The sequence below is a fragment of the Panthera uncia genome, chromosome D4, assembly GCF_023721935.1.
Source record: "Panthera uncia isolate 11264 chromosome D4, Puncia_PCG_1.0, whole genome shotgun sequence".
Lineage (NCBI taxonomy): Eukaryota > Metazoa > Chordata > Mammalia > Carnivora > Felidae > Panthera > Panthera uncia.
Genome location: NC_064807.1, coordinates 39,578,426 through 39,604,616, shown reverse-complemented (window position 1 = coordinate 39,604,616; position 26,191 = coordinate 39,578,426). Strand labels below are relative to the sequence as shown.

The window sequence follows — 26,191 nt, the reverse complement described above, 5'->3', positions numbered from 1 at the left end:
GTGGTGCCTCACATTAATAAAAGAAAGGACAAGAGCCACATGATCCTCTCGATAGATGCAGAGAAAGCATTTGACAAAACACATCCTTCATAAAAACCCTCAAGAAGGTAGGGGTAGATGGATCACACCTCAAGATCATAAAAGCCATATACGAAAGACCACTAATATCATCCTCAATGGGGAAAAACTGAGAGCTTTCCCCCTAAGGTCAGGAACAAGACAGGGATGTCCACTCTCTCCAGTTATTCAACATAGTATTGGAAGTCTTAGCCTCTGCAATCAGACAACACAAACTAATAAAAGGCATCCAAATCGGCCAGGAGGAGGTCAAACTTTCACTCTTCACAGACAACATGATACTCTATATGGAAAACCCTAAAGATTCCACCAGAAAACTGCTAGAACTGATCCATGAATTCAGCAAAGTTGCAAGATATTAAATCAATGCACAGAAATCGGTTGCCAATAATGACGTAGCAGAAAGAGAAATCAAGGAATCGATCCCATGTACTGTTGCACCAAAAACCATAAAATAACTAGAAATACACCTAACCAAAGAGGTGAAAAATTTATACACTAAAAACTACAGAAAGTGTATGAAAGAAACTGAAGAAGACACAAAAAAATGGAAAATTATTCCATGCTATGGGTTGGAAGAAAAAATACTGTCAAAATGTTGATAGTACCCAAAGCAATCTACATAGTCAATCCAATCCCTATCAAAATAGCAGCAGCATTCTTCGTAGAGCTAGAACAAACAATCCTAAAATCTGTATGGAACCAGAGAAGACCCCAAACAGCCAAAGCCATCGTGAAAATGAAAACCAAAGCTGGAAGCATCACAATTCTGGACTTCAAGATGTATTACAAAGCTGTAATCATCAAGACAGAATGGTACTGGCACAAAAACAGACATATAGATCAATGGAACAGAATAGAAAATCCTGAAATGGAGCCACAAACATACGGCCACAATGTTTGACAAAGCAGAACAGAATATCCAAAGGAATAAAGACAGTCTCTTCAGCAAATGGTGCTGGGAACGCAGAAGAATGCACCTGAACCACTTTCTTACAAAATGGATGAAAGACCTAAACGTAAGACAAGAAGCCATCAAAATCCTAGAGGAGAAAACAGGCAAAAATCTTTGACTTAGTCCACAGAAACTTCTTACTCAACACATCTCTGGAGGCAAGGGAAACAAAAGCAAAAATGAACTAATGGGACCTCATCAAGATAAAAATCTTCTGCACGCAAAGGAAACATTCAGCAAAACTAAAAGGCAACCGATGGAATGAGAGAAGATATTTGCAAATGACTTATCAGATAAAGGGTCAGTATCCAAAATCTATAGAGAACTTCTCAAAGTCAACACCCCAAAAACAAATAATCCTGTGAAGATAGGGCAAAAGACACGAACAGACACTTTTCCAAAGAAGACATCCAGATGGCTAACAGACACATGAAAAAATGCTTATCACTCATCATCAGGGAAATACAAATGAAAACCACCATGAGATACAACCTCACACCTGTCAGAATGACTAACATCAACAACTCAGGCAACAACAGATGTTGGCCAGGATGTGGAGAAAGAGGATCTCTTTTGATTTGTTGGTGGGAATGCAAACTGATGCAGCCACTCTGGAAAACAGGATGGAGGTTCCTCAAAAAATTAAAAACAGAACTACCCTACAACCCAGCAATGGCACTACTAGGTATTTATCCAAAGGATACAAGTGTGCTGTTTCAAAATGGCACATGCACCCCAATGTTTATAGCAGCGCTATTGACAATAGCCAAAGTATGGAAAGAGCCCAAATGTCCATTGACAGATGAATGGATAAAGAAGATATGGTATATATATATATACAATGGAGTATTACTGAGAAATCAAAAAGAATGAAATCTCGCCATTTGCAACAAGGTGGATGGAATGAGAGTGTATTATGCTAAGCGAAATTAGAGAAAGTCAATTATCATATGACTTCACTCGTACATGGAATCTAAGACACGAAACAGATGAATATAAGGGAAGGGAAGCAAAAATAATATAAAAACAAGGAAGGGACAAAACACAAGAGACTCTTAGAGAACAAACTGAGGGTTGCTGGAGGGGTTGTGGTGGGGGGGATGGGCTAAATGGGCAAGGGGCATTAAGGAACACACTTGTTGGGATGAGCACTGGGTGTTATACACAGGGACGGGAATCTACTGGAATCTACTACTGAAATCATTAAGGCACTATATGCTACCTAACTTGGATGTAAATTTTTTTTTTTAACTTTTTTTTTTTTTTTTAATTTATTTTTGAGACAGAGAGAGACAGAGCATGAATGGGGGAGGGGCAGAGAGAGAGGGAGACACAGAATCGGAAGCAGGCTCCAGGCTCTGAGCCGTCAGCCCAGAGCCCGACGCGGGGCTCGAACTCACAGACTGTGAGATCGTGACCTGAGCTGAAGTTGGATGCTTAACCGACTGAGCCACCCAGGCGCCCTGGATGTAATTTTAAAAACAAATAAAGAAAGAAAGAAAATTAAAAAGAGGTAACTCAAAACTCCAGAAATCAGAAAGGAGACTCACACCATCGTCCTTAGCCAAGATCCCTGGTCATATTCCACCAGTGTCCTTGGCTCACTTGCCTACTATGGTCACAAAAAAGTCAAAACTTCACAGCTTTCTACCCAAATACATCTCGTGTGCTTACTACTAAAACCTAGTAAACGTCTGTATTCTGATACTACAAAAATTTTAAGAAAGAAAACACAAAACTAAAAAAACAACCCCCTCAATAATTCATATAATTAGAATCACTGAAGATTTGTATATACTTTCAGTTGCTTCCAGTGCAGCAATTAGGTATACATTCCAGTGTTATAACTGTAATCCTCTTAAGAGATTATTTGAAATTTGACCTTATTTATGATAATTCTTATTAAAACAAGAAACCAAGGATATAGGCAGGATGTCAGATAAAGCAGCATATGTTTCATTTATTTTGAGCCCTGAGGATTGTGACTCTTCAAATAATGAAACCCTTTGACAAAAGTCAACCATATTATCTGCAAAATTCAAAAGATTTTACTACTGACCTTATGAAATATAACGGGGTACAAGATATTCACAGATAGGATAAGCTCCCCTTCTTCAACCATGTCTGCTGGGTTTTCAGGCTTTTTTCCTATGGCATGTGACTCCTGAAGGAGAAAAACGAGTAAGAGACCTTAAAAATCAGACACTGTGACATAGGTAAGAGGCAGTATGGAACGACAGCTATCAGACGGCCCTGAGTCTGACTCTTAATTTTACTTTAAGAAAACTGTTAAAAATCTCTCTAGGCTTTAGTTTCCTCTTCTGTAAAAAACCAGAAAATACTCAATTTATAGAAGTATTGCTGGGAGTGTGTACATAAAGTATCTGACAATGTTTGGCACTAAGTGCTTAACCACTGATGATAAAACAGGAGCGATCGACAAATGTTGGTACAACACTGGCATTTACAGTTGCTAACACTTTTACATACCCCCTCTCATATCACTATGAACGCTTATTTGACAGATTATGCACCGAGGTTCAGATTTAATCACGGTAAATCAGCAAGTTAAGATGCAAATACACGTCTATTTAGCTCTAAAACCAACACTATCTTGCTTTTTACAACATTATCACATCTTTAATACCTTACACCCTCTATTATGTGTGTGCAGTAACTACAGAATAGAGGCCACCAGGGTGGACTAGTTAAGAAGTACAAAAATAAGTACACGTACAAAAATAAGAGGGAGTGATGTTAAACAAAATGGCATAGTAGGCAGCTCTGGGGGTCAGTCCTTCCACCAAAGCAACCAATAAGATGGAGAGAGACTGGAATTAACTATTTTGGAACTCTGGAAAGTGATCGGTCAATTACATCCACCAGGGAAGCGTCTGATGAGAAAACAAGCCACTGATCTTTCACAAGTAAGCACAGGGTACAAACCAGCTCCCATCCCCATTCCTTAGCTCCACTGCAGGTGTGGAAATAGTGGCCCGTGTTCCTGGAACAGATGGCTGATGTCATATGACAAGGTGTGGGGACCCTGTTCTCCCAAAACTAGGTGTTTTGGTTGGTCTGGTGATGGCCTGATGCCCACACTAGCCTTGGTGTTGAGCCTCCTGCCAGCAGTGGCTTCCCACAGCAGCGGCTACTAGAACATTTAGAGACAGGGCCTTTTTCCTCCCCATTTGTGGAGGCAGACATTTAAGGAAATCTTCAACAGGTCACCGGCTGCCCACAGAGGTAATGAAACAGAAATATCCATAAACACACACAACAAGGAATACACACAATGAGAAAAGTTTGGAAAAGTCATAGATAGCTCCGACCCTCAACAAGTAAAAAATTACACTCAGAATGTCCAGGTACCCATAAAAACTTATAAAGCACACACACACACACAAAACAAGAAAATATGTCACATTCAAAGAAAAAAAAAGGAATCTGACAAAAACCATCCTTGAGGAAGCCCAGATATTGAAATTACTGGTCAAAAATGTTAAATCAACAGTCTTTTAAATGCACTCAATAAGCTAAAAGAAACCCCAAACAACTAACGGAAATCAGGTTCCTCAGTAAGATTAACAGGTATTTTCTCACAGAAACCATGGAGATAAGGGAGTAGGACAACATATTTTAAAACATGAGAGAGAGAGAGAGAGAGAGAGAGAGAGAGAGAGAGAAAGGAAAACAAAAACCATTAAGCAAGAATTCTATACCTGGCAAATATCCTTCAATAATGAAAGAAAAATTAAGGACATTTTCAGATTAAAAAAAAAAAGAAAGATGAAGGAGTTCATTGCTAGTAGACTTGCCATATAGAAATGCGAAAGAGAAAGAGAGAGAGAGAGAGAGAGAGAAAGAGAAGTAGGGCTCACCCGAAGTGGGACTCATGTTCACCTGATGCGGGCTCGAGCCGACCCAAAGTGGGGTTCATGCTCACCCGATGTGGGACTCGAACTCACGAACCGCAAGCAAGATCATGACCTGAAATCAGATGCTTAATGACTGAGCCACCCAGGTGCCCACACTTAATCAAATTTTAAAACTTTTGCGTATCAGAGGGCACTATCTAGAGAGTGAAAAGACAACCTGTAGAATGGGAGAAAATATTTTTAAAATCACACATATGGTAAGGGTCTAGTATCCAGAATATGCAAAGAACTCTTACAACTCAACAATAAAGAAACAACCCAATCGGGGCGCCTGGGTGGCTCAGTCAGTTGAGTGTCCGACTTCGGCTCGGGTCATGATCTCACAGCTCGTGAGTTCGAGCCCCACGTCGGGCTCTGTGCTGACAGTTCGGAGCCTGGAGCCTGCTTCTGCTTCTGTGTCTCCTTCTCTCTCTGCCCCTAACCCACTCACATTCTGTCTCTGTCTCTCTCAAAAATAAATAAACATTAAAAAAAAAAAATTAAAAATAAAAAAAGAAACAACCCAATTAAAAAACTAGTGAAGGACTTGAATAGACATTCTCCAATGAAGATACATAGAGAGCCAACAAGCACATAAAAAGATGCTGAACATCACTTATCACCTGGGAAATGCATAACCATAATGAGATACCACTTTAGGTCCACTAGGATGGCTACTCTCAACAAAACAAAACAAAACAAAACACCCAGAAAATAACAAATGCTAAAGAGGATGTGGAGAAACTAGAATCTTTGTGCATTGCTGGTGGGAATGTAAAACAATGCAGCTGCTTTGGAAAACAGTTTGGTGGTCCCTCAAAATGTTAAGCCTAGAATTACCTTATGACTGAGCAATTCCACTCCCAGGTATGTACTGAAAAGAAATGAAAATGGACTCAAACAGATACCTGTATATTCATGTTCACAGCAGCATTATTATAATAGCTAAGAAGTGGAAATATGCCAAATGTCCACCAAAAGATAAACAGATGGGGGCACCTGCGTGACACAGTCGGTTGAGCATCTGACTCTTGATTTCAGCTCAGGTCATGGGCTTGAGGCTCATGATATCAAGCCCTGCTTTGGGCTCTGTGATGATGGCAAGAAGCCTGCTTGGGATTCTCTCTCTCTCTCTCTCTCTCTCTCTCTCTCTCTCTCTCCCCCTCTTCCTCTCCCTCTCTCCCCCTCTTCTGCTCACGCACACTTGTGCTCTCTCTCAAAATAAATAAATAAACTTAAAAAAGGATGAACAGATTAAAAAAAAGTGGTATAGCCATACGATGGACTACTATTCAGTCAAAAAAAAAGAAATGAAGTCCTGATACCTATAACACACAGATAAACCTTTGAATCAATATACTAAGTAAAATATGCTGAACACAAAAGGACAAATATTGCATGATCCCACTCATATGAGGTATCTAGAATAGGCAAATTCACAGACACAGAAAGTAGAATAAAGGTTCAGGGCTGGGGGAAAGGAAAATGGGGAGTTCCTTGCTCAGTATAGAATTTCTGTTTGAGGTGATGAAAAAGTTCTACAAATAGTAAGAGATACCCAACACAGTGAATGTATTTAATGTCACTTAAATTGAACATTCGAAAATGGTTAAATAGTAAGGTTTAGGGGCGCCTGGGTGGCTCAGTCGGGTAAGCAGCTGACTTCGGCTCAGGTCATGATCTCACGGTCCGTGAGTTCGAGCCCCGCGTCAGGCTCTGTGCTGACAGCTCAGAGCCTGGAGCCTGTTTCAGATTCTGTGTCTCCCTCTCTCTGACCCTTCTGTGTTCATGCTCTCTCTCTGTCTCAAAAATAAATAAATGTTAAAAAAAAAAAAAATTAAAAAAAAAAATAGTAAGGTTTATGTTACTCAAATTTTACAATAAAAATATACATGGGAGAGAAAACAGATGCCCTTATGTACTATAATGTGCCCAACACAGCATTTGACACACAGTAGGTCCTCAATAATATGTACTGAATAAAACCATCATGTCTACTAACACTTAATTCCTCACTACTCCGCATCTTAAATTTTTCTGACGGTTTACATTAAGAGCTGGTAGATTAAGGAAGAATGCGGTGAAATCAAAATCCGGAGCAGAACAAAAGTTATCAGGAATAGGGTGATGAAAAGGCATGAAGTTAGCCTAACACACAGAGCAAGACTAAGCTAAAAGCAAAAATAAAGGCAGAGATCTGAAAGACCCAGGTATGGGTCTGTTTCTCCTACCAGTTCCCAGTCCCAACGAGGTTTCTCCAGTTTGTTTTCAACTAAGCATATCCAATAGAAAGCCACCACGGAGATACCACTAACGCCTAATGACACAGTTCATTGTTTCACGGGAAAAGGTGCAAAAGAGGAGACTCTTACCATCTCGTAAGCAAAGGTTTCTTGCCTGCAAACCCGATCTATCGTTATGGTTTCTTCCCGCTGTTCCAGAAGCCTCTTTCTAACCCTGCCAGAGACACAAGAAAAATCAAACTTCAATATTCTTTTTTTTTTTTTTTAATTTTTTTTTTTCAACGTTTTTTATTTATTTTTGGGACAGAGAGAGACAGAGCATGAACAGGGGAGGGGCAGAGAGAGAGGGAGACACAGAATCGGAAACAGGCTCCAGGCTCCGAGCCATCAGCTCAGAGCCTGACGTGGGGCTCGAACTCACAGACCGCAAGATCGTGACCTGGCTGAAGTCGGACGCTTAACTGACTGCGCCACCCAGGCGCCCCACTTCAATATTCTTTACTGAGTCTTCCAAGGTATCTTCAATACTCAACTTTTATTTTGAAGTAATGTCAGACTTAAAGAGAAGCTGTCAAATTAGTACAGAGTCCCCTACACCTCTCACTAGGTTTCCCTATGCTAATGCCTTATATGATCAGAGAGTAATTGTCAAGATCAGAAAATTAACATTAATACAGCATTATTAACTGTAAGTCTTTTTCGAATTTCACAAATTTTTAAACGTGATGCCTTTTTTCCGCCGCCAGGATCCTCTGTAGGACACTGCGTTGCATTTCTTGCTTCTCCTTTCCCTCCAGGTGGCTGCAGTTCCTGTTTTCCTTGCCGTTCATAATCTTGACACTTCTGAAGAGCACCGCTCAGTTACTTTGTAGAATATCCTTCAATTCGCACTGACTGCTGTCTACTCACAATTAGAGTAAGGTTGCACATTTTGGGGCAAGAATACCACAAGAATCACGTCCTCACGGTATCACACTAAGAAGTTCATGGTGTCAATATTAACATGTCTTGTTACTGGTGAGGCTGCCCTTGGTTAGGTTCCTGTCTGCCCGATTCCTACGCTAAAAAGATACTTTATTTTCCTTTGCAGTTGCTGAGTATTTAGGGGGAGATCCTTTGACACCATGCAAATCTTGTTTCTCCTAGAACTTTCACCCAGGAATTTTAGCATTCAAAAGGAGATTTTGTCTGGGGCGCCTGGGTGGCTCAGTTGGTTAGCGACCGACTTCAGCTCAGGTCATGATCTTGCAGTTTGTGAGTTTGAGCCCCGTGTCGGGCTCTGTGCTGACAGCTCAGAGCCTGGAGCCTGCTTTGGATTCTGTGTCTCCTGCTCTCTCTGCCCCTCCCCTGCTCATGCTCTGTCTCTGTCTCTCTGTCTCTCTCTCTCAATAATAAATAAATGTTAAAAAAATTTAAAAAAATTTTGTCTGCACATATATTACTGTGGAATATGCCTCGTGGTGATTCTCTATTTCCCTCCTTCTACATTTATTCACTGGCATCATGAGAAAGACTGGTCTCTTTTCTCCCATTTATTTGGTCATTTATATTAACACGAACTCATATTTGTTTCATTCTGTAGGTTAGTACCTAGTTAACTAATATCTAAATTACTCTGCTGATCAAACTGTGGCCATCAGGAGCTCCTTCAAGTTGGCTCCCGTTCTTTCCACAAACCCTCACCCTTTTTTTGAGCATTTCCTTACTTTCTAGCACCGTAAGATGCTCAAGGCTCACCCTGTATTTCCCGGTCTCAGCCCTGGGTGTTTACAATGCCACTGCCCTCAGTGCTTCCAAACCTCTCAGCGGAGAGAGGCAGAAAACATGCAGATGTGTATTATCCCACGCATGTACAAACATCTGCATTTCTGTATTTTTCTAACTGGTGTACAAACATCTGCATTTCTGTATTTTTCCATCTGGTATATATTTAACCGTGAGTTTATACCGACACTCTAATCTCAAACAAAACTCAGAGGGCTCATTTTAGCCCTCAACCTTTCCTTGTAACTTCTTTCTCCACGGGTGAGAAACCTGGCTCCCGTTACCCATTAATTAATTCACTTATTTGTTCAAGCCTAGAAAACACAGTTTCAGAACCACTAAGTCATGAACAGTACTTTTTGTTTTTAGCCTTGCAACACTGAATCAAGCTAGGCTTCTGCAGGACTTAGGTTAGTTCTTTCTTCCTCATTCTCTTCAGTGTTGTTATCTGTGACACAGCGTCATTTGCTACTTTTTGTGCTCTATTTTGGGTCCCCCCAAATAACTCACATCCTGGCTGGTTTTAATTGATTGCTTTGGAGAGGGGTAAAGGATAGGTGAAACCTCACTATGGTCCTAACGGTCAGACTTATAGATACATATAATGTGTTTATACACACACACACCCGAAGAAGCACCATTCCCTCCTCATCCCTACTAACTTGTTCCCATTCCTTCCTTACTTCCCACCCCTTTCCCACGCACCCCTTGTAGGCAACCAATCTCTACAGCTGTGGTTTATGCTTTCCATTTGTTTTGCTCAAATAAGCAAATATCTGTGTATTTTCTTAAAGTTTGTGGGGCATCTGGGTGGCTCAGTCAGTTAAGTATCCGACTCTTGGTTTCAGCTCAGGTCATGATCTCACAGTTTGTGAGTTTGGCCCAACATCGGGCTCCGAAGTGACAGTGCAGCCTGCTTGGGATTCTCTCTCTGTCTCCCTCTCTCCCTCCCTCTCTCCCCTCCCCCACTCACCCTCTCTCTTTCAAAAAAAAAAAATTCTTTTTCTATCAGAGTTCAATTTAGGAGGAAAAAAACCTACACGGTAATTAGAACAGAGAAAGCTTAATCTAAGGAAGTATTAACTTTAACAGATGATTAGAGTAGTGATTAGTAAGTAAGAAGTAAAGAACTGCAGAATATAGGCATAGCATACATAAGGAGCATCCTGTCCTCTGGGCTGAGACAGAGTGCCCAAGAAGTCTTCCTTTTCTCCCCGCAGGACTGAGATCCACAGTTTGTTAAAGAGGCCATGGCTGTGACTCCCTGAAGGGCAGAGAAAGTTGCTATGGTGCTCCAGCAGCAGAACTGCTGGAAATGCAGGGTACGAGGAGGAGCTGCACAGGGGAAACATGAAGGGGGGTGGAGGGGCAGGGAACCCTGCTGGGCAATGGGAGCTACCGACAGCCAGGTGCTGTGTGCCCTGATCAGTGGCCCAGGAAGCAAAACCCTTCCCTCTTGCAAAGTCTCTTCTGCACTTTTATTGACAAAGCTTAACAATGTGCCAGTTGGCCAAGGATAAGGGCCAAGGCCCATTTTTACAGAGAAGGGAAAAAAAGGCAAGTTTATAGATGAGAGCCAACAAACTGATACCTGGCAAACTGAGTTTTTACATAAAAGGTGGCATATGCATTGGGACTTTTTGTTTTTTGTTTTTTTTTTAAATAAAGTTTATTTGAGAGAGAGACCAAGAGAGAGCACACGTGCGGGGGCGGGGGGGGGGGGGCAGAGAGAGAGAGAAGAGAGGGAATCCCAAGCAGGATCCTATCAGTGCAGAGCCCCAACTCAGGGCTTAATCTCATGAACTGTGAGATCATGACCTGAGCTTCACCTACTGAGCCACCCAGGCGTCCCATGGGGCTTTGCCTTTTTCATGTAACAGTATCTCCTAGAAACTATGCTATCAATTTATCCTTCCTCAGCCTTTAGTATAGCTGCACAACACTTAACTGTATGGATGTCCTATGGTTTGTTCAACACTCTCCTATGTATATATTTAGGGCATTTCTAATATTTTGCAATTACAAACAATGCAACAATATAAACAAACAATAAATAACCCTGTACATATTGTATTTTCATACTGTTGGAGGTGTAGTTCCAGTAGAGACTGCTTAAAAGTAGGATCGCTTGGGTCACAAGGTAAGCACCTATGTCTTTTGTGTTACACATTCCCAAATTGCCCTAGAGAAGGCTTGTGCATTTCCATCAGCAATGTACAAAAATGCCCATTTCTACATGGCCTCATCAAAAGAATACATATTTTTAAATGTGTGCCAGTCTGATTTAAATGTGTGCCAGGTGAGAAAAAATATTGTCATTTTAATTTGTATTTCTCTAATTATGAATATAAATATTTTTCAGGGCGCCTGGGTGGCTCAGTTGGTTAAGTGTCAGACTTCGGCTCAGGTCATAATCTCACGGTTCGTGGTTCGAGCCCCACATCGGGCTCTGTGCTGACAGCTCAGAGCCTGGAGCCTACTTTGGATTCTGTGTCTCCCTCGGTCTCAGTCCTCCCTCAGCCGCTCACACTCTGTCTCTCAAAAATGAATAAACATTAAACATTTTTTTAAAGCAGTGCATTTACCAAATTATTTAATTTTTTGTCTTGTTGCTAAATTCAGCTTTATAGGTGAAACCTGTAGTTTCAAATTAAAATCTTTACTGCCATTGCAGAGGTCAAAGCATTTAAAAAATAAATAACTGTTATCATGATAATGTTTAGTATTCCTATCCAAAAGAGGACATCTTTCAATGTTTAAGTCTTTTTCCAAATCTTCCCAGAATGTTTTAAAAATTTCCTTACCTAACTTTTACACATTTCTTGTAAATTTATTCCTACATATTTAGTCTTCCTTTTGACTATTATAAATGGGATTTTCTCCATCGTTATGTCCCCTAATTGTATATATGAATGCTATTTTTTTATAATTATCAATTTTGTATCCTGCTCTTATACTAAATTCTTGTTTTTCTTGTTTCTTTGTTTTAGCATTGATTTCTTTCAAATTTTTCAGGTATACTATTGTATCACTGGCAGATACAGTGTTTCTTCTTTATCTACTCTTATCCCTCTAATATTTCAAACTTTTTCATTATTATAATATTTGTTATGGTGATCTGTCATCAGTGATTACAACTTGCTGAAAGCTCAAATTTTAGCATTTTTTTACCAATAGGTATTTATTTGAAATAGGTACTTTTTTAGACATTAAACTACTGCACACTTAATAGACTATAGTGTAAATATAACTTTGATATGCACTGGGAAACCAAAAAAATTCATTTGACTCGCTTTATTGCAATGTTTGCTTTATTGTGGTGGTCTGGAATTGCCCCACAAGATCTCCAAGGCATGCGTGTATTTAATGAAAGTTTTAAAATTTCCAGGTAGGGGGTCTGACTCTTGATTTCGTCTCAGGTCATGATCTCACAATTCATGAGTTCAAGCACTGCATCAGGCTTGGATCCTCTGTCTCTCTTCTCTCTCTCTCAAAAATAAACAAACACAAAAACAATTTGGTGGGGCAGCACATGGGTGGCTCAGTCAGTTGAGCATCCAACTTCAGCTCAGGTCATGATCTCATAGTCCAACAGTTCAAGCCCCACATCAAGCTTGCTGCTTGCTGTCAGCCTGTCAGTGCTGAGCCCGCTTCAGATCCTCTAGTCCCCTTCCAATGCCCCTTCCCCACTTGTGCTCTCCCATAACTAACTAACTAACTAACTAACTAACTAACTAAATTTTAATTCCCAGGTAGGTTGGCCTGATTTTTGTTTTTGTTAGTAAGCTCTAGTTTTGTTATGTTGCTATAAAAGTGTTGTTTACAGTAAAATTTCTACTTTATGGATGTTACTGATGTTTTCTTTGTGATCTAATATACAAACAACTTTTTTGAGTACGCCACGTTGTCTTTACCTATCAGGTTATAAATTTTAAGTACAGATCTCCATAAAATACAGCCTATTATGTTGTTGAGAGCTTTTCTTCTTTTTTTTTTTTTTTTTTTTACCATTTGTTATTAAAGTGTCCTATTGTTAGTGTGTTTATGCATTTTGCATCTCCTATGGTTTTGTTCTATAAAGTTGATTGCTGTATTATTTTTTTCTTAGTATTTTTAAAGTTTAAATTTATTTTCAGAGAGACAGAGACAGCATGAACACGGGAGAGGCAGAGAGAGGGAGAAAGACAGAAAATCCAAAGCAGGCTCCGCGCTGCCAGCACACAGCCTGATGTGGGGCTCAAACTCACGAACCATGATCTCATGACCTGAGCCAAAATCAAAAGGCAAACACTTAACCAACTGAGCCACTCAGATGCCCCTGATTGCTGTATTATTTGATATGTGTGTATACATACATATATTTGTGAATATATATTTCGTAAGTATCCTATCTTAATTGGAGTTTGTGGCTTATAGCATTGAGAAGTGTCCTTTGTTGGAGCGCCTGGGTGGCTCAGTCGGTTAAGCCCCTGACTTCAGCTCAGGTCATGATCTCATGGTTTGTGGGTTCAAGCCCCACGTCCTCGGGCTCTGTGCTGACAGCAGGCTAGAGCCTGCTTCAGATTCTGTGTCCCTCTCTCTCTGCCCCTCCCTGGCTCACGTGCCCTCTCTCAAAAATAAACATTAAAGAAAAAAAAAGAAGTGTCCTTTGTCATATTTAATGTGTTAGGGCTTGAATTGAATTTGCCTTGTATCAGAACAGCTACACCTGTTCAATTTTTCTTTTCATTTATCTGTAATATTTTTGTCCAATCCTTTATTTTTCTCTGAATCACTTTATTTTACATATGTCTGTTGTCTCCACAAGGTTTTTGTTTTGTGAGCCAAGTCTAAACCCCTTTTAACAGGTTGTAGAGAACTGATGCTTTTGGTTTCAATTATATCACATTTTCTACTTATATGTATTTTATGATATTAGCTGTTGTGTTCATTGGGAGATGTGTATTTTTGCTTGTCTGTTTTTTATTTTATTTTTTTATTATTATTTTTTTAATATTTATTTATTTTTGAGACAGAGAGAGAGCATGAACGGGGGAGGGTCAGAGAGAGAGGGAGACACAGAATCTGAAACAGGCTCCAGGCTCTGAGCTGTCAGCACAGAGCCTGACGCGGGGCTCGAACTCACGGACTGTGAGATCATGACCTGAGCCGAAGTCGGACGCTCAACCGACTGAGCCACCCAGGCGCCCCACCTTGTCTGTTTTTTAAAAATTGAGGAGGGTTTGGCACTTATTTTTGTTCCAGTGGTTACCTCTGTACTTACATATATTTTAACACCCTTTGTTACCCATTGCCTTATTTAATATTTTACTAAATTTGTCAAGTTTTTCATCAGTATTTTTTAAAATCCACCTACTGCCTACACATCATCTTCTTCCTCTTTTCTTATCCCATTGTTTTAGCTACAATCTTCTAATCTGTTACAACATACAACACTTGTACATTAGCCTTCTGCCTGTATCCTTCCTCTATCAGTCCTCTGGTGAAAATTTCCCACTCATCATTCGGTTGGACAAAGTTCATCCTTTAGTATATTCCTCAGAAAATACTGGTGGGTGAGTAATTATCCAAGATTTTGTACATTACAATTCTTTTTCTATAGCCTCAATATGGAAGGACATTTCAACTGGATAGAAAATCCTTTCACTGAGCTTTTAAAAAAATCCTGCTCAGCTGCTGTCTTCTTTGTAAAATTCATGTCATTCTAATTCTTTCGCCTTTGTGCGTTATGTGTTCTTTTTGCCTAGAAGCGTTAATGGTTTTACCTTTATCTCTGAAATCTAATAGTTTTATTAGGATATGCCTCAGAATTGATAATTCTGGGCTAATTTTCCCAGATACCCAGTGAACCCTCTTAATTTGTAGATTCAGATTTTTTTCCAATTCTGGAAATTCCTTTTGGGTTATATTAAGTATTAATTTTGTTCAATTGTTTTGTTTTTTCTCTTGAGGGACTCATATAATATGAATGTATTTTGTCTTCCTTGTCTGTTTTCCATTCCCACTACTTTCTCTCACTCATTTCTTTCTTTACATCACTTCATTCTAACTGTATTCATGTTTTTCTTCGTCGCCTCTTAGTAAATTTTCATTAGCATCTATTCTGTTTTAGTTATTTCATAATTCATTTAAGATAATTTTGTCTTTCTCTTCCATTTTCCAAATTCCATCAATTTTTTTCCCCATTCCTCTTTTTCTCATCATTTCTGTTCTTAGTTTTGAAATTTCAGGGCCATCTGAGAGGCTCAGTCGGTTGAATGTCCAACCCTTGATTTCAGCTCAGGTCATGATCCCAGGGTTGTGGGATAGAGTGCCGCATCAGGCTCTGTGCTGAGCATGGAGACTGCTTAAGATTCTCTTTCTCTTTCTCTCTCTCTCTCTCTCTCTCTCTCTCCCCACCCCCCACCCCCTCCCTGCTTGTGTGCATGTTCTCTCTCTAAAATTAAACAAAATAAAATAAAATAAAATTTCAGATTCAAGGTGTTTTCACACCCTCAAATGTTTGTTTTAGCATATTCAATTTTGTCTGGAATGTAGACTCATAGTTTCTTAGTTATTTTCTGGGAGAAGGGGAGAGACTCATAGTTTCTTAGTTATTTTCTGGGAGAAGGGGAGAGACTCATAGTTTCTTAGTTATTTTCTGGGAGAAGGGGAGAGATTTCCTCAATGGATTTGTAAAAACAGATGTTTCCTGATTTTCTGCAATAAATTCCCTATGGATTTTATTTCTTCTTATTCATTCTGTGTTAGTTGTGGGGAAGGGGTTTACAAGATTCCTAGTTTAATGGTACTCTTTTCTGTCACTCTAACAAAGTCCAGGTAAATTAAAAGTGTTTTTTTGTTTGTTTCTATTTTGGTGACAGGCTTAAGAGTCCTTCAATTCTGTGGTTCTCTTTTTCTTGCAGGACGCTAAAGTTTCCCCTTTCAATCCTTTATGGCGCACTGAGCAGTGCTTTGTTGCCTAGCAAAGTGACAGGGATGGGCAGACTAAATGAAACTGCTATTTTCTTAAAAGTAGTATTGTTGAAGCTTTTGGGGTGACAGATTAAGTTTCACTAGTACCCATGTAGCAATTACCTGTACTATTTCTAGGAATTAAAATCTTTAAGCAGTTAAAAAATTTGAAAAATGCTGATGCCAAGTTATTTAGCTTAGTATAAACACGGTAGCATGTATCAAAGGAGAATCAATCTCTTCCAAGTGACTTTTGTTCTCCTCACAGGCATAAAATGAACCCAGTAACTCCTTTATTAGGGCAAAGAAGGTGCTAGAATTCGATTCATTTTATGCCATAATAAAATGTATTTATTTTATGCCATGTAATCAGGTTTTGTTTTTATTTTTGTTTTGAAGTTACTGGTGGAGAGAAGAAAGGACAGCTTAGAGAAAAAGGAAGCATAAAGATACAGATTTTAACTTTTGGCACAAGTCTAATTTACTTGCAGTACTGTTAAGGTTAATATTACTTATATTTTATTTATTTTTTATTTATTTTTTAAAGTTTGTTTTTGAGAGAGAGAGAGAGAGAACAAGCGGAGGAGCAGAGAGAGAGAGAGAAAGAGAGAGAGATAATTCCAAGCAGGCTCTGCACTGTCAGCACAGAGCCCAACATGGGGCTTGAACTGACAAACCATGAGACCATGACCTGAGCCGAAACCAACAGTCGGGTGCCCAACTGACTGGGCCACCCAGGCGCCCCAATATTATATTTTAACTACAATAGTTGCGGGGCGCCTGCGTGGCTCAGTTGTTAAGCATCTGACTTCGGCTTAGGACCTGATGTCACAGTTCATGAGTTCAAGTCCCATATCGGGTGAGCTCAAGCCCCACCTCAGGTGAGCATAAGCTCTGCTTCTCTCTCTCTCTCCCTCTCTCGCTGTGTCTCTGCCCCTCCTGGGATTCTCTCTCTCTCTCTCTCTCTCTGCCCCTCACTCTCTTGCCCACGTGCTCATTCTCTCTCTCTCAAAAAATAAATATTTAATAAACAAATAAGTAAATAAAAGTTTCATTCAAAGTACACATAAATAGGGGCGCCTGGGTGGCTCAGTCGGCTAAGTGTCCGACTTCAGCTCAGGTCACGATCTCGCAGTTCGTGGGTTCGGGTCCCGCGTTGGGCTCTATGCTGACAGCTCAGAGCCTGGAGCCTGTTTCAGATTCTGTGTCTCCCTCTCTCTCTGACCCACCCCATTCATGCTCTATCTCTCTCTGTCTCAAAAATAAATAAACGTTAAAAAAAAAAAAAGTACACATAAATAATCCCAGCAGAGTAATGCTGTACTGACTCCTTTTACATTAGATTATACATAAAGTTCTCCTACATTTCCTATGGAAGGGACTAGAAGACAACCGGGGAGAATCAGTTGATTTAGTAATACAAAACAGCTAGGTGAAGCAACGTGTAAAATAATCGGAAAATTACTATTCAACATGGCTTAATAAAATCATCATAAGCCAACTGGTACAATAAACAGTATGGAGGTTCCTCAAAAAGTTAAAAACAGAACTATCCTACGAGGCATTTATCCATGGGATACAGGTATGCTGTTTTGAAGGGACACATGCACCCCCATGTTTATAGCAGCACTATCAACAATAGCCAAAGTATGGAAAGAGCCCAATGTCTATCGATAGATGAATGGATAAAGAAGATGTGGTATATATATACAATGGAGTATTACTCGGCAACCAAAAAGAATGATATCTTGCCATTTGCAACTATGTGGATGGAACTGGAGGTATTATGCTAAGTGAAATTAGTCAGAGAAAGACAAAAATCATATGGCTTCACTCATATGCGGACTTTAAGAGACAAAACAGATGAACATAAGGGAAGGGAAACAAAAATAATATAAAAACAGGGAGGGAGACAAAACAGAAGAGACTCATAAATATAGAGAACAGAGGGTTACCGGAGGGGTTGTGGGAGGGGGGATGGGCTAAACGGGTAAGGGGCACTAAGGAATCTACTCCTGAAATCATTGTTGCACTGTATGCTAATCTGGATGTAAATTTTAAAAAATTTAAAATAAAATTTTTAAAAAAGTTAAAAAAAAAATAAGCCAACTGGTATGTTATTAAATATAGCATGGGGCACCTGGGTGGCTCAGTCGGTTAAGTGTCTGACTTTGGCTCAGGTCATGATATCATGTTTTGTGGGTTCGAGCCCTGCGTTGGGCTCTGTGCTGACAGCTCAGAACCTGGAGCCTGCATCGAGTTTTGTGTCTCCCTCTCTCTCTGCTCCTCCCCGTTCATGCTCTATGTCCCAAAAATAAATCAATGTTAAATTTTTTTTTTTAATACAGTAAAGAAGTTTGCTTTGTAGCAATCTTTTTTCAGCCATTTGCCTAAAACTACTTTCACAGCTTTATGAACATTTCATTCATTCTACTCACTCTACAAATATCTACTGACTCCCTATTATGTGCCAAAGTTCTGGGAACTGGGGATACGGCAGTGTGTGCAACAGACACAGTTTATGGAAATTTTAAGTAAGTCTAGCTAGGAAGACAGAAAATTAAACAAGTGTATCATAAGTTTGATGAGTATTTCAATAGGGAAGAAGCGACACCTGGGTGGCTTTGTCAGTTGGGCGTCCAACTTCGACTCAGATCGTGATCTCATGTTTGTGACTTGGAGCTCTGCATCAGGCTCTGTGTTGTCCGCGAAAATGCCACTCCAGATCTTCTGTCTCCCTGTCTCTCTGCCCCCTCGCCTCACACTGTCTCTCAAAAATAAATACTTTTTAAAAAATACAGAAGTACAGGGGGCTACATGAGCATCAAAGGGGACCTAAATGGGAGTCCATAGTCCTTTGGTTAAGACTTGAAGGATGAGTAGAAGTCAGCAAGACCAGAACGATAAGAAGTGAATGTTCTAGGCAAAGGCCTGGAGTGAGAGCACATTCCAGGAACTGAACCACAAACTGGAGTGTAGCTGAAGCATTGCAGAGATACAGCTGAAAACATTAGCAAGATAGACGCCCTGTGAGCCAATGAATAATTCAAGACTTTTGCCTAAGAGAAACTGAAAGGTTTTAAGAGAGGCACAACCAGATGTGCAACTCAGAAAACTCCAACGCATCAACCAACAATAGACAGCACCAACGGAAGCAAAACAACACGATAGGCTTAAGGGCAATACATAGATTAAAGAGTCTGGACTCTAGAAGACCCTTCAGAAACTTTAGGAATGTTACAAGAAGAGCTCCGGATATTAGAAGTACATCTATTTCCCAAGGAAGAGAGAGAAGTTGTAGTCATGTGGAAAGGCATCTTAGGGCCAAAATAAATGGAGTTTTAGATGGGAGAGGGGCCAAGTGCGTCCTGAGCCATTTGAAAGAGACAGTGGTTGAAAGGCAGATTTGGACTACAGGTGGAAGGCTTCATGTGTCTAAGGAATCTGAACTATGTCACAGAGAAGAGGGACAGCCATTGAAAAGTCCATAGCAGATGAGCATGCTCGGGTGGTAGCATGATGAATAAATCAAAAGGAGAAAAACTGGGCCCAGGAGAGGTGGGAGGCTTTCATAGTGCTCCAAGCATCGCTAATGTAAACACTAGCCATGGCGATTAGGCAAACAGATTTGGCTGATATTATAAAAGAAACCAGGGTGGAGTCGAAACGCCTGACTAAATGGTCGAGGGGGACAACAGGAAGGGTAGGATCAAGGTTACAGAAAGATGATGTGGTGTGAAGGAAGTGGGCTACAAACTGGAAAATGATAAATGTCACTATTACACACACATTTTCTCTAGTGTTATCACAGCGCAGTATAAAGTGTGACTGGCAGACCAGCACTGATCTGACAGCTATCTGTAATCCAATCAGTACAGACAACGAGAGTAAGCATTTTTTTTCCGAGAGTAAGCATTTAGCAACACTGGAAGTAATAAATGAATTTAATAAAGTTGCAGGATACAAAATTATTATATAGTAATCAGCTGCATTTCTATACAGTAATAATAAAGTAGCAGAAAGAGAAACTTTTTAAAGAATTCCATTTACAATTGCATCAAAAAGAATAAAATAGTAAGGAATAGACTTAACCAAGGAGGTGAAAGACCTGTACTCTGAAAACTACAAAACACTGATGAAAGAAACTGAAGATAACACAAAGAAATGGGAAGATACTGCATGCTCATGGACTGGAAGAATTAATATAGGTAAAATATCCCTACTACTCAAAACAACCTACAGATTCAATGCAATCTCCATCAAGAGATCAACAGCGTTTTTCATAGAACTAGAACAAATAACATAAAAATGTGTATGGAACCAAAAAAACCCAAACAGCACAGCAATCTTGAGAAAGAACAATTCTGGAGGTATCACAATCCCAGATTTCAAGATATACTACAAAGCTGTAGTAATCAATGCGTATGATACTGGTACAAAAACAGACACATAGACCAATGGAACAGAATACAGAGCCCAGAAATAAACCCGCACTTATATGGCCAATTAATCTATGAAGAAGGAAGCAAGAATATATCATGTGGAAAAACAGTCTTCTTCAACAAATGGTGTTGGGAAAAACCGGACAGCTACATGCAAAGGAATGAAACCAAATCACTCTCTTACACCGCATACAAAAATAAGCTCCAAATGGATTAAAGACCTTAATGTGAGACATGAAACCATGAAACTCCTAAAAGAAAACACACATTAATCTCTAAATATTTTTCTAGATGTCTCCTCAGGCAAGGGAAACAAAAGCCAAAATAAACTATTGGGACTATACCAAGGCAAAAAGTTTTCACATAGCAACAAAAACCATCAATAAACGAAAAGGTAAACTACTGAATGGGAGAAGATATAAATGATATATCCAATAAAGCATTAATATCCAAAATAAAGAACTTACACGACTCAACAGCAAAAAAGCCAAATAACCCAATTAAAAATGGCAGAGGGCCTGAACAGATGTTTTTCAAAAGAAGACATACAAATGGCCAACAATGTTCAACATCACTCATCAGGGAAATACAAATCAAAACCACCATGAGCGTGCCTGGGTGGCTCAGTCGGTTAAGGGTCCAACTTTGGTTCAGGCTTGAGCCCTGCATCGGGTTCTGTGCTGACAGCTAGGAGCCTGGAGCCTGTGTCTCCTCTCGCTCTGCCCCTCCCCCCCCTTCAAAAAGTAAACAAACATTGGGATGCCTGGGTGGCTCAGTCAATTAAGAGTCCAATTTCAGCTCAAGTCATGATCTCAGTTTGTGGGTTCGAGCCCCACATTGGCCTCTGTGCTGACGGCTCAGAACCTGAAGTCTGCTTCAGATTCTGTGTCTCCTTCTCTCTCTGCCCCTCCCCTGCTCACGTTCTTTTTCTCTCTCTCTCAAAAAAATAAACATTAAAAAATTTTTTTAAATAAATAAACATTAAAAAAAATCCCAAACCACCATGATATACCATCTCACACCAGTCAGAATGGCTAGAATCAAAAAGACAAGAAATAAAAAGTGTTGGCAAGGATGTAGAGAAAAAGGAACCTTTGTGCACTGTTCGTGGCAATTAACTGGTGCAGCCATTGTGGAAAACAGTATGAAGGTTCTAGAAGGGGAGGGGAGGGGAGGGGAGGGAGGGGAGGGAAGGGAAGGGAAGGAAAGGGAAGGAAAGGGAAGAAAAGAAAAGAAAAGAAAAGAAAAGAAAAGAAAAGAAAAGAAAAAAGAAAAATACTATATGATCCAGTAACTCCACTATTGGGTATTCACCCAAAGAAAACAAAAACACTAATTTCAAAAGATATATGCATCCCTAGATTTACTACAGCATTATTTACAGTCAAGATATGGAGGCAATCCCAAGTGCCCATGGATAGATGAATGGATGAAGATGTGATATACTTACACAACGGAATATGACTCAGCCATAGAAAAGAATGAGATCTTGCCACTTGCAACAACATGGACAGACCTAGAGTATTACGCTAAATGAAATAATTCAGACAGAGGAAGACAAATACTATACAACTTCACTTATATGTGGAATTTAATAAACAAAACAAGCAAACAAAAAGCAGAAAACAGCCCCATAAATACAGAGAACAGATGGCTGCCAGGAAAGGTTGGGGGGGGGGGTACAAATGGGTGAAGGGGAGGGACAGGTACAAATTTTCAGTTGTGGAATAAGTAATCATGGGGATAAAGGGACAGCAGAGAGAATACAGTCAATAATATTGTAATAGCCTTGTGTGATGACAGACGTTGGCCACACTTTAAGCATAGAACATATATGGCTGTCAAGCTTTATACCTGAAACCAATGAAGCATTGTGTATCAATTATACTTCAATAAAAACAAATTCAAGGCAATGACATATTTAAAAAAATGAAAACAAAACAAAACAAAAAGCATAATGACCTGGAAGTTTTCTGGGAAAAGTTGTCTTTGACAGCCTTTTTTTAAAAATCTTCAAAAAATAATAATAATAAACTTTGGTCTAAAAAAAAAACAACCACAAACTTTTATTGTGTTTTTGGTGTTTTTTCCCCCCCCCCCCCCCCCGTAGGCTTCACACACAGCAAGAAGCCCAACGCAGGGATTGAACTCAAGACCCTGAGATCAAGACCTGAGCTGAGATCAAAAGCCAGACAAGAATGTTTGTCTTGTCATTCCACTTTCCTAGTAATTCATTGGTATCCTATTTTACAAAAGTATGAATTTGTCAAAAATTAAACATTGAAAACAAAAGATAACTGGTTCTTTACAACAGCTTGAAAAACACTATCAGCATATTTCACTTACACTGAAATCTAAGTAGATTAACTGCATTCTTTGTAAACACACATTTTATTTATTTATTTATTTATTTATTTATTTATCTATTAATGTTCATTATTTTTGAGAGAGAGAGACAGAGCACAAGCAGGGGAGGGGCAGAGACAGAAGGAGACAGAATAGGAAGCAGGCTCCAGGCTCAACGATGTGGGGCTCAAACTCAGACCACGAGATCATGACCTGAGCTGACTGACTGAGCCACCCAGGTGCCCCTACACACATTTAAAAATAAACATAAATCTGGGGTGCCTGGCTGGCTCAAGTCGGTTGAGCATCCGACTTTGGCTCAGGTCATGATCCATGGTTTGTGGGTTCCAGCCCCATGATGGGCTCTGCCCTGACAGTGAGGAGCCTACTTTGGATTCTCTGTCTCCTCTTTCTCTTCCCCTCCCCTTCCCTCTCTCTCACTCTCTCAAAAATAACCATTAAAAAAAATTTTAAGGGGCACCTGGGTAGCTCAGTCGGTCAAGCAGCTGACTTCGGCTCAGGTCATGATTCGTGAGTTCGAGCCCTGTGTCGGGGCTCTGTGCTACAGTTCAGAGCCTGGAGCCTGCTTCGGATTCTGTGTCTCCCTCTCTCTGCCCCTCCCCTTCTCATGCTGTCTCTCTTTCTCTTCCAAAAATAAATAAACATTAAAAAAAAATTTTTTTTTAATTTTTTAAATAAAAACTCTGAATATGGACTGGACATTAGTTGTTATTTACTGCTAATTTTCTTAGGGTAATAATACCACTCATTACGTAGGAGAATGATACTTTTGGGAGCTATACGCTGATATATTTAGGTATAAATGACTGTCTGATAACTTACTGAATAGTTCGGCAATAGATAAAGCCTTGCAGCAGGTATCTCAAACACACACAGCTAAAGCAAAGACAGCCAAATGTTAACAATGGTTGAATTGGAGGGGGGGGGGGGTGATAACTATAGGTACTTTCAACCTCTCAATAACATAATGTTGAAAAAATAGTTAAATAAGTACCACATAATAAAAGTAAAGCCTTCCATACCCCAAAGTCACTAGGTCGGTGTCCTCTGGGATGACTTCTGGGTCCTCACCCTCCTCAAGGCACTTTAATTTATCAAGGCTAAAACAGAAACAAAAAGGAAAAGCAATCACCCATCTTGTCCACAGAGAGTCAGGTTTGTGTCCTAAAAATATCATTAAATAACTAAGTCAGATCAAATCCGGCAGGCGGCTCAGAGGAAGTCAGAATTCAAGACAATGATTTCTGTGCCGATATTCTATAAAGAAAGGATACGTGGCCGATTGACATATGGCGGCTAATGCCATTAAATGGAGAAAGAGATCGTTTATATTTTCACCCCATTGAAACCACTTTTGGGGGGGAAATTTTCGTAATAGCATACCCGGAAGGTCCCCAAAAGGGACCACAGTGAATCAAGGTCTTAACGCTCCTCTGGTTAACGCTCCTCTCCTTCTAGCCCCATCATTGCTAAAGCTCCTCCATTGTCAAAGTGTCTTGTCAATGGCAGGTACACATCCCGTTACTCTGACCGCTTTCCTATATTAACAAGGACTTAAAAAAAATCACGGGGGGAGGGGAGGGGGAATTAATCTTTCTTGCAGCTCTCCCGTCCCTTCACTCCAACTCGCAGAAATTGTGCATTCCGATCACGGGACATCTCCCAGGGTTCCAGGAAAGCTCTAGCAGGTTTAAAGCTTTCAAAGGGCGGCCCTTCTACCCCGGGGAGTAAATCACAGGCCCTCCCAAGGTGGGTCCCAGGGAAGCGCAGTAGCAAGGCTGCAATCAGGTTGGCCCCAAGCAACAAGAGCCCCTCGGCCGCGCACTCACCCGCACACGGTCCGCAGCTCTGCTGCCGCCTCCAAGCTGCAGCCCAGATCCCGGGCCACCGCAGCATCCTCCTGGCCCCACTCGGCGACCCCTTGGCTCCCTGGCAGCGCGGATGCTTGCGGCTCCTTCAGCGACAAGTCCCCTTCCCCGCGCAACCGGCCACGCCACAGCTCCCCGAAAGCGCCCACATAGAATGCACGCGTATTTAGCTCGGGAAGCTCGTACTCTGGAAAGTTGCAGCTCCCACTGCTGGAGACGGGGTCCTGCCTGCTACCCATCCCGTGGCACGTTGGGCCGATCCGGGTGCCTTCAGCCATGTTCACCCACTCCTTTCCCTGCAAAAGCCGGGCGATCAAGACTTCGCGGAGCGTAATGGGACTTGTAGTTGCACGGGGCTCGGTCCGAGGGGCGGCGGGGCTGCGTGGGCTCAGCTTCAGACACTACATTTCCCAGCAGGCCCCGGGCCGGGCACGCCCCCGGGCGCGGCACCGCGAGCTTCCGCGCTCAGGGAGGAGCGCATTGTTCTCCGCTCGCGGATTCACGAGCAGCTGTTGGTTGGGTTCTCAGTCCGGGGTCACCTGTGTTGTTGCATTCCCGTCCCCCATGGTTACGTGGCGTCGCTCTCTGCTAGGTAGGGCGGCCTCTGTACGCCCTTCGATCCCCGGTCATTGCAGTATTTGGCCCCGGGATGCGAGACTTTTCCTTGACTCCGGGGTTCGTGCGCTGCGCTGTTGCCTCACTGTCCCAGAGCTTGAGAGACCTGGGGGGCGAGGGATGAGACCACTGACTCTACCGGACCTCCAGACCCTGGTCGTTAAAAATCTCCCCAACGGCCCCATGTTCTTGAGTATAAACGCATGCATCGCTCCACGCACGCACGATAGTGTTTATTGAGCGTCAACTATATATCAGATACTGTATACATTATTAACTCTAATGTATATTTTTGAAAATCACAACCTTCCCAGGAAGGGATTATCGGCCCCATCGTAACTGTTGAGGAAGGAGTTAACTGTTAGGAAATAGAAGCAGAAATGGAACTGTCTAGCTTCAGATGGAACTTTTCTCCGTCGCTCAGAAGCCCCAAAGGACTCAGCAGGACATATACAAGGAGCTCTGGATGGTTATTTATTGGTATATATCATATACCAGTATGATATACCATATATTCACACATCATATAATTAACCCATTTGAATGTTCATCCAGTGGTTTTTAGGCTATTTACAGAGTTGTGCAACCATCACCATAATCAATTTGAGGATAAACTCACCGCTCTGGAAAGAAACCCTGCACCTTTGAGCTATCACCCACAATCCTCTTAACTCCTCCAGCCCTACCCAGTCACCAATCTTTGTCTCTATCGATTTACAGATTCTGGGCATTTAGTATAAATGGCACGTTTATGTGGTCTTTTGTGATTAGCTTTTTTCACTCAGCATAATATTTTCTGGGCTTATCCATCCATATTGTAGCATGTATCTATTTCTTTTTATGGCTGAATAATATTGCATTGCGTGGTAAAGCACATTCTGTTTATCCCAACAAAAAGTTGTTTCTGGGCACCTGGGTGGCTCAGTTGGTTAAGCAACCGACTTTGGCTCAGATCATGATCTCACTGCTCATGAGTTCAAGGCCCACA

At 40.9% G+C, this 26,191-nt stretch overlaps 1 protein-coding gene across 3 annotated transcripts in view; it reads right to left on the bottom strand.

Moving 5' to 3' along the window:
* Window positions 1–24,897, bottom strand: part of SNAPC3 (small nuclear RNA activating complex polypeptide 3) — a 69,894-nt gene extending 44,997 nt beyond the window's left edge. For all 3 annotated transcript variants that reach the window (XM_049635042.1, XM_049635027.1, XM_049635035.1), the window contains exons 1-4: window positions 24,550–24,897; window positions 23,743–23,820; window positions 7,323–7,407; window positions 3,093–3,197 (exon numbers count right to left, since the gene is read on the bottom strand). In XM_049635042.1, the coding sequence (XP_049490999.1) occupies window positions 3,093–3,197; window positions 7,323–7,407; window positions 23,743–23,820; window positions 24,550–24,866 (585 nt within the window). In that variant the 5' untranslated portion in view covers window positions 24,867–24,897. The remainder of the gene's footprint in view (window positions 1–3,092; window positions 3,198–7,322; window positions 7,408–23,742; window positions 23,821–24,549) is intronic.
* Window positions 24,898–26,191: the final 1,294 nt, after the last annotated feature.